This window comes from Limulus polyphemus, unplaced genomic scaffold (assembly GCF_000517525.1).
Source record: "Limulus polyphemus unplaced genomic scaffold, Limulus_polyphemus-2.1.2 Scaffold1378, whole genome shotgun sequence".
Taxonomy (NCBI): domain Eukaryota; kingdom Metazoa; phylum Arthropoda; class Merostomata; order Xiphosura; family Limulidae; genus Limulus; species Limulus polyphemus.
The window spans coordinates 53,105-67,931 of record NW_013666988.1 but is presented as its reverse complement, the minus strand read 5'-3'; the positions used below and the strand labels follow the sequence as shown (position 1 = coordinate 67,931).

The 14,827-nt window shown below is 36.2% G+C and overlaps 1 protein-coding gene across 1 annotated transcript in view; it reads left to right on the top strand.

The window, feature by feature from the left end:
- Positions 1-11,436: 11,436 nt before the first annotated feature.
- LOC106463319 overlaps positions 11,437-14,827 on the top strand; it is a gene marked incomplete at its 3' end in the record, with an annotated part of 41,375 nt that continues 37,984 nt past the window's right edge. The window contains exon 1 of the mRNA XM_013923336.2: positions 11,437-12,545. Coding sequence (XP_013778790.1) covers positions 12,350-12,545 — 196 coding nt within the window. The remainder of the gene's footprint in view (positions 12,546-14,827) is intronic.

Below are 14,827 nucleotides of genomic sequence, written 5' to 3'. Positions count from 1 at the left end.
TGTTAAACTTAAAGCTACACAATGACTGACTGTCTTTACTGTACCCACCGCGGGCATCAAACTCCGATTTTTAGCGTTATAGACCCTCATTCTTGCGATCGGGGGAGCAGGCTAGATCAGCGACCCTTAGGGTTCATGTTTATAGTCAGTTGTAATTTAGAACTAGCCATAGGAAGGGAAGCTGTACCATGTGGCCACTTTTAATCTAATAGAATTCATTTCACAGTTTAACTCTCCCGAACCACAAATGCGGAGCCTATTCATTGGAATATCGCTGCCTAACCTTGGCTCTACCGATTCACAGTCCGAACCGTTAACCACTAGGTCACATCCAGCCTTTGACAAATTGAAAGATCCATGTGAACTTTAAAAATGTTCTTTTACCATTTCCTTAACTTATTTATTTATTGTTTCGATAATACGTATTAATAGGTCAGTGTAAACACAGGAGGATTCCACGTGATGTTTAAATTAATTACTTCAAGACTTTGATGGGAACTCAGTAAGTGCAATTGAAATTTTTTTTTTTTTCATACGTATGATATATGGAAATTCATCAAAATGACGTGATTGGCTAGCGGTTGACATTCGCTCTCTATCGAATTAGATTACCCCAAACGTCTACACGTTGCGAAATTGTCAAAGCAGTAGTCTTTTGATGCTCGTTTACGAAATGATCCAAATAGATTTTTTGCTTTTTACCACAAAGAGGTTATAGAAAATACAAGGAAGGAGAGAACGTAACATTCATCCTATATCTTATGACCTTTGTTGTGAAAGTGTTTCTAAGATATGATTTATTTCTATGAAACTGGATAAGCTGTTTAATAAAAAAAACTGTTTACACTGAGATATTAAAATCCATCATACACACTGTTAAGTACCATGCTTCGCTCTAATCACGTGAAACTCATAATGTAACGGTAGTTATTAATTGACATTAACGACATTGAAGAGGCATTTTAAATATAACTTTTGGTTCAATCTTATCCAAGTTGAAATGTGTGTTATACGGTATCGAAATACTGTTATTTATGTAAATGTTATTTTAAATAGCTCGTTATTATGGAACTTTTAACACAAATTGTGTTTGTTTGTTGTAGAATTTTAGCACAAGGGTTATCCACGCATTGAACTGGTAGACTAGAGGGGAGTTAAGCAGCTACTCAATAACACCGAATAGTGGGATTTGAGACCCAAACTGTGGAGCGCGTATAGGGTTAACGGAACACGAATCGTGAACCCTAGAAGGTTGTTTCCATCTGGATGACTTGTCGGGGACAGACCCCCATTGGAGGGTCTTCCCCCACTTCCAGCACCTCCCCATCTGAGATATAGTATTTAAGATTTTTAACTTCTAATTAGTGACTTCCACTCATATAAAAGTGAAAACTTTTTACCCCTCTCTGCCACCCCAAAATAAATAAAAATCCTATAAATTCCATGGAACTCTCAGATTCGCGGTAAAGGCATTCAACGTTTGCACTTCGTCCAGCTCATTTTTTTAGGCGTGTATAATGCCCTTCAGTGGCATGTCTGCGGACTCACTCTGCTAGAAACCAGGTTTCGATACCCGTGGTGGGCAGAGCACAGATTACCCATTGTGTAGTTTTGTGCTTAATTCCAAACAAACAAGTGTGTATAATGTTAAATTAAACTCATGTCGCATGCTACTTCAAAAAATGACGTTATATTGATCATAAGGAAAATAAAATGCACCGTGTAAAAACAACATTGGTTTATCAGGTGTGTATTTTCACACGTTACTATATTTAAGGTCATAAACATGCACCTTCCTTTTTTTCTATAGTGAAAACAGCTGTGAATGATGCAAAGCAATAACTAGTTTTCACGCGTTTCTTCCGATTCCTTATACTTGTGGACTTTTTCAGTTCTTCAGGACTATACAATATTTTCAACATTTCTTTAAGCCAAAGATCAAAAACTAGCATTCATTTTTAGCTGAGCTACAAAAGAAAAAAAAAAAAAACGAACGTTAGCAGTATTAGGCCAGAAAATTATTTTACTACATATTGTTTCGTGTTATGGAATTTCCGAGAGCAATATTGACCACTTGGATTATATTTGCTACCTGGCTTTATCTCCTTGTTAAATTAAACAAATATTATACTTCTTTTAACATACATATATAAGGGCCGGGTGTGGTCTAGTGGTTGGTGTGCCGGGCTGTGTATCGAAAGGTCTAATATCCAAACCGCTGGTTGTTGCTGAACACACTCCTCACTGTGGGAGACGTTATAACTGTGACAGTTAATCTCGCTATTCGGTTAAAAATAGGCGGTAGCTACTGCTGGTTGTTTGCCCTCCCATTGGTCAGAAGTTCTTGAGGGCTTAAATATCGAAAGTTGCTATATATATAGGAAACGTTAATGACAAATAATTATTATTGTATTTTTACAACTTGTGTCGAATAATAAGGGAGATTCATATGTACTTCCATTAGTCAATCAAAACATAAACATTTTGATTGGAAAATTTGTCTACGAATTTAAGTCATAGGAAGTGTTTGAATAAAAAAACATCTGAAATGCAGCTTTTCTTTGACGGATATACATATTTAATTTTTGTTATATATGTTAAATAATTACAGAACCAAAATAGAAAATAATCTCTATGATTAGACACTCCTGGCTTAATTTTTTTTTCGTTTCTTAACTGAGGAGGGGGAATGAGACATATAATGGGGCCAAATTATAATTGGACGGTACTAACTTGGAAGGGCCAAAGACATTTAAGAGGGTCTGGCCCCCTCGCTAGCGCCACCCCGTGACAATCCAAGATAGATTACAGTGGTAACTCCGATAAGTGAGGTAAACACCGTGTTTGTGACCAGGATACAAAGAGCACATGTTGGCATGATGAGGAAGGCTTAGCACTCTGACATTGTTGCTGTTAATACTGGATTTCCTGGTGATGAGAAGCTATTGCAGACGTGATTTCCGGTTAAAGTGAGTACTTGTACTAATCTGCTAGTTTGCTTTACCTCCACCCCTTCCTTCTTTGTTTTCGTGCTCTGTCTATATAGGCTAATTACACTTACTGATTTCTATACACGCGCCTATTACTAGCCACTTCAAGAAACACTTAATTCAAGTACTTAGGATTAGTATAAAAATATCTAACAGCTATAACAAGCTTAAGTAGCTTTGAGGAATGCGATGTAATGTATGTGTACGTTATCAAATGTTTTACTGCATATTTCATTAAATCTTTAAAACTGACCCTGGAAAAAAAAACCCTAAAGAGTAAAGGAATGTCACACTACACAAAGTACGTGGGCATTATAAACATCAGGGTTTCATAGAACTACGTATATACTATATATATGTACACTTACATATGTCTAACTAAAAGTTCTACAGTATCGTATTAGCTAGGATTGCATGCTTTATTCTCATTGCATTACGCTGTTTGTTACCGAACCTTTCACCTTATCATAAGAACGAATGTCTTTCATGTTATCATATTTGCACATTTCAAAACATGTATTTAGTCTTTACGTGTTACCGAATGAAGTGAAGGAACAACTACTTATAAAATATACCGGCGGCATTTATAAATAGAGGTTTGTTTGTTTTTAAGTTCGTGATTCTTTTGTTGTATGCATGTGTTCTGTACCAAAGCTGCACCTGTCTGAGTCTGTGTCAATGAAGGAATCTTGCATCTCTACGTATGTCACCCATTGGTTAGCTTAAAGCTTAACGTAAGCATCAGTGTTGTTCCCCGGTGAGAAAGGTAAGTCTACGAACTTACAACGCTTAAATTCGTGGTTCGATTCTCCGCGTGGACACAGGAGATAATCCAATGTGGCTTTGTTCTAAAAGAAACAACCAAAGCAGACGTGTCGGGCTCTTAGTTGGTATTGGATGGTGGTCAGAAAGGAATTCACACAGTTTTAGGGAATAAAAGAAATAGCATTTACTGATATCATTATCAAGTGAAAAGCTTATTAAGGCCTAAGCATAGCAAAAACCCAGGTCAGTAAATTACAATCAGCTTATAACCCAATCTCTGGTCTGTTATAAGAATACATAAACTTTCATCGACTCTTTCTTCTTCTTCTTCTTGTCATTACCTGTATTATGAAATGTTATCAGATGACATCATACTCTGTAACATACTTCGAAACAGAATGACATAAATCTTGTGTTACTTACTAACAGTTTTATACATTTAACTTCTGTTAATATGTGTTCTCCCTCTCTCGTTTGTTTTTATAATGGCCACATGGACAAAGAAATTATCCTGTTCCGCTTTCTCTTAACTTTCACGATGACTACCGCTGTGTTCAAATAGCATAATCTGTATAGCAGATGAACACGACAAGTTTATGGTTAGCTCGCTGATGTTGTAGGGAGGCAAGTGCTTCGATGGACTTACTGATCTGTACATCATTAGGGATAGTGGTCTAAATGCTGTAATAGGGACGAAATCCTGCAGCTAATCATTCGCTATACATCCATTGAGGATTACACTTAAGAGTGAAAACAATTCCATTGAATTGGTTATCTTTAGTTTCAGACTTGATATCATCTTACTGGACACTATTGTCTTTTTCGAACTGGAAACTATTGTGATAGGATCTTACTCGGACCACAACCTCATAGAACACATCCGGAATAACGTCAGGGACTGATTTCATGTGAGTGAAACCACTCACCATCTACTCTCGCTCAGCTGGGAAACTCCTCGGTGAGAGAATGGAGAAATATTTCTGAGAAATTTGTCCAAAAACTTATAATAATTTTAATATACTTAAAACTTGTTGTTGCTACAGACATTTCAAACTATAGGAGGCCGTTGTGAACTATGAATTGCGGTTTCATTAATAGTTCGTGAGTATAATATTGGAACTGAGATATAAAGGGTTGAAGTAATACTATACGTAAGGGATGTCGGTAGCTTATAGAGAGTGTTTATTTAGTTTGCTGAAAAAAATTCAGCATTATTAATACATGATTAAGCATTAGTTTAGTGCTGTCGGACGTTACAATTATTTGATGTACATTACAAGTTTTAAATTACCATTGCGCGTTTCATATCGTCACTATAAAGCTTTGATTGTATATAATAAAACGATTAAACCTAATCTAAAGCTGGGCAACCAAATACGTTGCGCCTGAGAAACCATTAACTAATAAAAATAAACAAGAAAGTGTCAAATTCAATAAACATTGCTAAGGAAAGTTTCTACTGTAACTTAAAAAATATTTTCCTATCAAGTATTTCATCTTATATTTGACGAGTTCTTATATTGGCTTATAATATATTACTGACATCAGCGCTATTTCTGCTCTCACCTTGTCTGAATCATGCTGTGTACTAAACACATATATTGTTATGTATTTGTGGTACTTTTTTCCTCATGTGACATTCTGTGCCTGAAAGCAACTCACATTGCTTTCCTAGTGCTATATGGTTCTCATTAATCTCTTTATGTATGTAGATGTTGTTTTCATTTATTAATTTGTGGTAGAAGGTCCAGTGTTTTTTCTTTCCGCTTGCAACACTTTGTATTCTGTCGTGTTTATGAATAAACTGTTTTTTTTTGCTACTTTTCGCGTATGTAAAAACCTGCTGTTTATTTTTTGTTGCTGTTACTTCCTGCATATATAAAAACCTGCTGTTTTTTTCTTTAAATTTCGTTAAGCCTTTTCCCTGCTGGTATAACTTTTTACGTTTTTCTTCCTTCTCATTATGTTTTTGTTTATACATGTATAAATTCTAAGAACCCATGAGTGCAAGCAAAGGAGAATATATTAAAACATGTCAACCACACTATATCTGCCAAATCCAGACCAACGAGGGCTTTCGCTCAATACCAGGGCTCTTTTTCAGGCCGGTTGGGATACGAAAGGTACAGTAGTGGTCCAGGCACTATGTATACATTATCAGTTTTCATGTACAACCCTTACAATGTGAATTAGATTAGGAAAGTGAATTTTAATTATTATCAATTCTATTTAAATCATTTACAAATCAGACTTTTAGGTACTAATTAAAAATATAACATTATTTTCTTTTAACGCTACTTATTTTCTATTAGTAGTATTATTTGAGCTTTACAATCATTTTTGAGAATTGGCGAACCAGCAAGCTAGTCTTGTAATAACTTCATCAACGGGAGACTACATTAGTAACTCTAAGAATCCATGAGTAAAGGCATAGGAGAATATTTTAAAACATGTCAACTACATTACATCTGCCACATCCATTGCCGACGAGGCCTTTCGGCTAATATCAGGTCTCAACAGGCCGGATGAATGACATATAAATACACATTTTAAAGCAAAACCTTTTTCATGGATTCAAATACGCGCTCCATTCCTAAAGTACACAAATACTGACTGTAAATAACTTTATGGTGTATGTCTATATATTCTTTGTTTACGGTAGAAATGAATAAACACAATCAATTTTATTTTCATTTAGGTTGTACGTAGATAATAAAAGCGAACAAAAATATGTGGTTTGTTTGTTTATTTGAAGTTAAATACAAAGCTACACAATGGGCCATTTGTGCTCTGTCCCCCACGGGTATCGAAACCCGGTTTCTAGCGTTGTAAGTCCGCAGACATCCCGCTGTGCCACTGGGGGTGGGGGCAGAAGGTGTGGAGTAACAGAAAACGATACAAAATTTGCGAAATGATGAAATGTGCCGTTAAACATTAAATACAAAAATACGGAAAGTACAACACTTATGTGTGTGTGTGTGTCGCACCAGCCCGTAGTTGTAGACTTGCTGTATTTATGTAATACGTGTTTATTGTTTGTTGCAAAAGGTAACATCGATTGACTCGTACCTGAATCGGAATGTGTAGAACTGTCGATGTGTTTCAGTTATGAACGGGAGCTGTTGGTAAGGTAATCCTATTCATTATCCAGTTTGATAATTTAATGATTTTATTGTCTAAGAAGATACGTACATGTTAAATTTCTACTTTATTTGTAGGCTATCCGCCTGTCCCCTTATCCTCTTTGTATTTTGTTTTGGTTTGTATTTCGCGTAAAGTTACTCGAGAGCTATCTGCGCTAGTTGTCCCTAATTTAGCAGTGATAGACTTGAGGGAGTGTAGCTAATCAGCACCACCCACCGCCACCTCTTGGGCTACTCTTTTACCAACGAATAATGGGATTGACCGTCATAATATAACGCCCCCAAAGCTGAAAGGGCGAGTATGTTCGGTGACGGGGATTCGAACCTGCGACCCGCACATTGCGAGTTGAGCGCCATAACAACCAAGCCCTTCTCTCTGTATACTTAATGTATTCTAAGTAAGGTGTTAATATTCATTTGGGTCTCATAAAAACCAAATTTTACAGACCTGTTTGAATTTGTCTGACGAATTCTGTAACATAACTTTTGTGGACGTTTTATTTCTAATTAATTGAATTTCAAAAATTCTCAACGCTGCAAAGAACGAATGCCAAAGTTTCACGAATTGAATTGATCTGCTTGAAAATACCGCTAATTAAATGACATGCTCTTTAGTGTTATACATTGGATTAGCCTTAGGATTCGTTGCTGAAGTTATCTGGTTAACATAATCAAAGGAATAGTAATGTTTAACCTTATTGAACTGAAATATGGAAATTTATGATTCACGCCATCAAGTATTGGGCGTAAAAATTGCAATGAGATATCGGACATCTGTCTGGTTAAATATCAATTGTTGGTGTAGCTTGTGGATTATCCGTATTAACGTAAATTTTAAAATACACTTCAAACAACTGGACATGCAAGATGACACTAGCTGGTTATCGTAAACTAACGAAAAATGAGTTGAATACGTTGTTAAGAAGACATTGTTATTTAAGTTTTGTTAGCCTGCCATCTATGAGTCACATAGCGGAACGACAAAACATAAACGTTATGTCCTTTCTCTCTCTACAATTCTTTCAATACGGCTTAGCATGAAAAAGATAGAAACCATGACAACAGCTTTAAACACCTTATAGTAAGTAATGAATTGTTGTTAATACAAACATAACCAATTTCATTACATATAGTTATGAACCAAGTATGTTTTGAGAGTGTATGGGACCATGGTGTAAGATTGCTGCTATTGGCCATCATACCAGTTACACAGGCCTGCGAATTTAAACTTCATTAAAGTTGTTTGGGTTTTAATAACGGATATCATTTTCGGATTTAGCGTACAGGAATTACTGTAAAAGGTGTAAAAATTTCAAGATAATAAAACCATCGCAGGCCTGTGTTATCTATGATAATATTAATACTCGGTTTTTGTCTGTCCTGAAAATGCGTGCGCACCTTACTATCTAAATACGCATGCGCGCGCACTACATTTCAACGGATGTAAACAAAAACGTATGTAAATATACTTTAGTAGAGATTTTGTACAATAACATATTAAACGTTTATCAAAGTTTTTGAAAAGGTCTAACGTAGGGTCGTAGAATAACATTAAAAGTTTATTTATTGATAGTATTAACTACGTAATTAGTACTAAGTAAAATAAAGCAAAAAATGTATACAAGTTACAGTTTTAATGTATCTCTTTATCGAATATAAATCGCATTTAATAAAAACTTAACTAATGTTAGGCTAAAGACAAGTGAAGTTAAAGATTTCAGTGTCTGCGATTAGAATTATTTTGTATTATTATATAATCTCTGTAGTTAAAGAAGTATTGTTGCAATAATGATACTAATTTTCCCACAAATGTTTTACGGTTCTCTGCTAATATTACCATGTTAATACAGGCTTAATGAATGCTGTAAATTGAGTTATGTCTGATTGTGGATTTACGAAAGTTGTCATGGTTAATTGTTAATGAAAATTGGGTTTGAAAACTTGAATGATTATCCCACAAGAATATATGAACTGGGTTCGTTGTAATAAACAATTTTATTCACATAAGTGTTTTCGTTTTTTTTTGTTTGTTTTTTATAATTCGGCGAGCATCATGACGGCGTTACGTAAATATTTCGTCAGAAGCATTTTTTCGACAATATCTCTTAGATTTATTGTTTGTTTGAAGTTAAGCACAAAACTACACAATGGTCTATTTGTGCGCTGCACACTACGGATATCGAAACCCGGTTTCTAGCGTTGTAAGTCCGCAGACATGCCGCTGTGCCACTGGGGGGGCTTTAGATTTATTTTATTTTTAAATATAAACTATGAAATTTAAGAGAAGAATTATAAAATTTAACACGGCGCGAAAATTTATAAAACTGATTATGAATTTGCTCATTGTTGTAATTTAAGTTGTTCTGTTTGTAACAAATTTACCCCCACCCCCACCCTTTCCACCCAAATACATTGCAATACGTCGTGTATTTTTTTAACGAAATTGGACTAATTCTAGCGTAAAGATTTAGTACTGAGGCCGGGTGCTGGTTTCGAATCCATATGATACCACGGAATATTTTCCACATTTTAAGCAAAGAATGCGTGACAGTCAGTCTGTTAGCGTGTATGGTGGATAGTCTGGTGCTGTTGACTTGTGACCTTTCCTTTGATCAGTAGTCCAAAAGTTCATAAATACAACTAATAAGGCCAGAGAAAATAATGGTTAGGCTACAGTTTAACTTAAAAGTTTGGAATATGTGTATGTGGGTCTATTTGCACATGTGTGCATGTGTAAAGGGAAAATAGAACAAATCTGGCAGAAAGTTTTGAAACTGGATAAAGACTTCAGTTTCGACCTATACAGATGTTAATTAAGCTCAACATTACTGAATGTACAACACAAACACGTAAAAAAAAAGGCGTAACAATACTGTATTAGATTACTGAAATGCAATAAGCCATTTTCATGGTTAGCAAAGTCGCTGGCGTACACTTCCTTTACGACACCCACATTCACATTTTAAGCATAGATGTGGTGTTTGTGGTATGTTGAGTGACGAAAACCTGGCAACCCGAGTCCGTGCTGCATCCTTACTAGAGCTTCAAAACTTCAACACTTATATTATTTATATATACACAAAAATATATTGACTTACTTTTACTAAGGGCATATCGAAAGTTTCAAAGTTTTAACCTTGGCGTTGTTCGTCAAGTGAAGAATGACTATAGTATATAGGCGGAGCTCGATCTTACTGTTTGTGCTTTGTTAACAGAAGGTCGACTGTATAGTAACAAACCCTTCCTCCCTTTTTGTTTTAACTTTGTGACAAGTTAAAAGTAGTCTAATAAAACGGTTTTTAGGTAACATTCTTCTGTATAGATGCCTATTTTTCTTATTGTACTACATATAAATATGTGGATTTTCACTGACATTTTAAAATCTAAACGTTCTTGAAATAAATTAACGTTTACTTTAAGCCCAAAGCAGAGGTATCATAAGAATACTTTACTGTGAAAAATAATCTCAAACAAAATGGCGTAGGTGGTGTTTAGCGCTCGATGTATGAAACGAGTGCGCTGTTTTCTTTCTCCATCCATCAAAAATAAAGAGACAAATTGAAACGCCAATTAGTAAAACGTGGTAAGTTTAAACACACAGCGTCTTTATGTGTGCAACGAAGAATCGTATTTTTTTATTCTGAAGGATGCCACATGCTCTGATACAGTCAGTCAGCGCGTCCACATTTATCATGTGCTAATGATCGATTTGTGAAGCACTGGGAAATATGTGAGAGGGCGCTGTGTATATCATGGACAAACCGTGAATGCAATTTACCAATGCGCGTATTACAACCAATTCGGTCTCTTTTGGTCCTGGAAAGACATGCGAGTTTGCATGACGGTAATGTAATAATTAGTTATCAAATCTGAGATACGTTGCAGTTTATTATATTAGTTCTATTGTAAGAGCTTAGGGAAGGAAAAAAAAAGTATCAAAAGTGCGCGTTACATGCGATAGTTTGTAATCTTACCTGACATCAGTAGTTTTGTAAACGTTCCGTCCGAGACGCAGCATATAAACACTGAATGAAACAGTTTACAGATAGCGCATTCCTGTCGAAACAAAAAATTATGAACATTTTGATAATGCGTTTTCATTAATCAATTTATTGCAAGAAAACGACAAAACTTAGCTTTCGTTTCTACTATGGGTTCTTTGTGTGTCAACAAGCTTGCATTAATAATCACAGGTGGAACAGGGTTATGAACGGAAAGAATGTGTAACGCCTTCATGAGGAACAAAAGGGTGATTAACCCTTCTTTTCAGAGTCTCTGAACGTAGGAGGAGCCTTCTGTTGCTGTTTCTCTGGCGCCACAAGGAAAATAAACGACGAGTAGCTCTTCGGTCCCGACAGCTGAGTCAGACGTAGCCCCAAGACTGGAGGCAATAATTAGTCAGCTGTTACCTGTCCTCCCCTTCGGCCCAACATAGGCCGTTCCATTGGCAGAGACGTGGGCTTCTAGCTGGGTAGATTATCCGACCCTCGCACCCGCTATTCAGAAACACGTGCTTTTGCTGGCAAGTCCGCCACCCCTGGGCTCTTGGCTTGTCGCAAATTTTGACCTGGTGACTACCACATACAAATATTGACGTGACAACTGTCCAGGGGATTAGTAAATTTGTAAAACTTTACCCAGAGAGACAACGAGGTGTCTCATGATATTGTAATATTAGTAAAAAAACAAAAGTAATGAACGGTGTAATCGTGGTCGGAATGCGCATTTTTAATGAGTGAATCTCTATGGTGAGCTTGGCATACGTTATATTTGATTTGGTGTTGAAGGATCTACACGTCGCCATGAGCCGTGATTTGATTCACCATTTTCGGTGTTTGGAGAAAAGAAAAAAGAATGCTCGTATTGAAATTAGTGAAAGTTAATCAATGGTGATTGTAGTTCCTTGTAACAAACTACGTGATCTTGTACTTAAGATTTTCTGAGGATTCGAGTAGCCTAATATTTAATTTCGTGAAAGAATAATTGTAACAACAACAACAAATATTTGTCGAGAGCTGTTATCATATAAAAAGCCTGTATCAAAGGGTGACTGTATTGTCTTTAAGCTATCCAAAGACTGAAAGTTAAAGGAAGCTGCTACAAGATAATGATGTTAAGGATCTGAGGAGAAAACTGGAACCAAGAATACCGTTTTTCAAGGGTACCTGAGCAGTAGTGGAAAATTGTCGAGTGAACAGTTTCCAAAGGTAAATTTACGTTTCGTCACGCTGCATGGATAAAAGCACTCCAAACAGTGAAGTTCACTCGCAGCATTTTGATGTTACGGTTTTGCGTTATATGTCGTAACCAATGTAACGTGAGTGTTTTATAAGAGGGGGACTGAATGGTAACCCCCGGACGCTAATCGCTGGCCTATGGACGTGGAACGTGTGCTCTGCTGTGACTAACAAGACACATCCTGCGGCTCTTAATGTGTGTTTACTACCACGGATGGTGAAACAAGATAGAAGCCAGTTCTCTACTCGGAGCTGTCGACCATTTGATGTCAGCCTGTCCATGGTCAAGCGTGGCACTCAGGTCAGTGATGACCACAACATGCTTGACCCGTCTTTCTGCGCCCATTCCAAACTTAACCTTGGTCAAGACTGTGAGTCTGACGACTCGCTGAATTGGGAAGATTTCTTCGGTGAGTCCAGAATAAAAATACACATTTAATAATTTGTATGTAAAGTAGGTATTGATTTACATGTGAATTGCGTGCTTTGATTTGACAGTTAAAGAATTAGAGACCCAATTTTTTTTTTACTTTTGGATCATCGTAATTTGATAAGTATTTTTATCAGTAAGTAAATGCTATGTTTTATCGTACACACCATACATGCACATACGTGACAGGCGTGCGATCTTTGTTCTAAACACCAGTATATGTCAAATTGTATTGATGTCAACGGTAGAAATGTTTAACCACTGTAGTGTTACGTATCGTTCATGTTCCAGTTACTAATGTCTTAAGTTTATTCTAAACAAGTTTCGCAGGTGTTTTCAAGGTCGATGCTGCCTACGTTAAACAAAGTTCGTATACGTGTACAAGATTATATCAGGCCTTCCTTTCGAAAGCTTTACCTTGAAATGTTTTCTCGAGAGTACAAACATATCTTTCATGCGATGGCCACATGTGTGTACTTTTCTCCTGCAGGTAACTGATAAATTGACTCCGTTACTCACGCTTTAAAAACGTACATTAAGTTACAAGAGAACACGATGTGGTAGTGAGCATCCGCTGTCGCTTCAGGGCTGGCTTTATTTGTTTTTATTTTAAATAAACTTAATTTGCCAGTGTAACCACAGTTTTATCTTCTGTCTTGCCTTTCAACCGAGCCTGAACTTCCGAATTGCTTTATGCTGTGTTAATGGGCATGCGCGAACGTAATAGACCTTCACGACATAGAAACTAAGGTAACTATAAAACATTAAAAACTGATCTTAAATCAAACATCTTAGGCGTTTTACTTCTTGTAGAACAAACTTTAGAGATCAGATAGCTAGAAAGACAAAAAATAAATAAAATGTTGCTCTACATGATCCGAGTACAGGGATACCAATTAATGAATATTCTATCTCAGTGTTACAAGGCAGAAGACTGGTGTAAATGAAGTAATGTATACGTGTATATGTTTAGCATCCAGAAACAGACATTAAACTTAACACTTCCACTTTTTATATATACATATGTTATTTGATATTTTACATCATTGTTGTTGTTTTTTTTAATTTTGTGTCATGAAATAGATCACTTGCATCGATGTAATAACAAGTAAGGCTTAGATCCAAGATACAGAACAAATGCTAATTGAAATGTTAGTAGCATGTTCTGTGGTGGAAACCTGACAATGGAAAATTGCTAATTTCAAGTTGAAAATCCTTAGTAGTTGTTTTCTGTGTGTATTACGTTTTGTAATAGTCTGCAGCTCTAAAAGTAAAATATTCTATGCATCGTCACACCTGACGTTACACTCTGATTTTAACACATTTTTTCACTTGTCATGGGTTTCTTTCAAGAGCGATTGTGCTCAGAAATAACATCATGAATACACTGTATTATATTATGAAATCTAATATAAAACAAATAACTATACAACTGTCATGTGGAAATCCTTAGTTTGATACTGCTTGATTTCTATGATTGGTCACGATTCATGTTAAATAATAACAGCACCATTCGAGTGTGAGTGAACAACACTGCTCACACGGATAAGTTTATAACATAGAGTGACTTACAAACAAACCGTTATTGCCTCGAAATGGACATTTTAAACAGTCCAGTGAAACAGCTTATAGAAGACAACTTAAATTGATCTACTGTTTCAGAAGAGTAGGTTGAGTTTTCTATTGTTGTTATTTGAATCTAGCGTATATTTTTATTTATGGTTGGTGGACCGTGTGCGAGAGGGTGAATTTATTGTTAATGGTATTGAAGACCTAAAAAAATATATTTCCGTATTTCGACGTTCATTCACCATTTAATTAGCTCATGTTACAGAAACATATTATTAGTAAGTATTTCTGTTGAGGGATAAGTGCCATTAATATATCTCATAGGCTGCTACATGAACATAATTCCGTCCTTGTTCCCTTTCTTAGCAACAGTTCCCCTTCCACTAACTAAGCTATCCGCCCTTTGCGGGACCACTTTCCTTGAACCACATCTTATACAGTGTGTTGTCTTATTGCCTTGAAATGTTCTCCCAAATATCTTTCTCGTCCTGGCTTGCGCAAAGACCTGAAGCTGGAACTTCCATGTTGCTGAAGAACCGATTCGTTCAAAACAGTTTGGATTCTACAGTTCCCCGGAAATGCTCATTAAATCTGGATTTTCAAAGTGACTACGAGTTAAGCTGGGATTATATACACATTAAGTCAAAGTGACAACGAGTTAAGCTGGGATTTTATACACATTAAGTCAAAGTG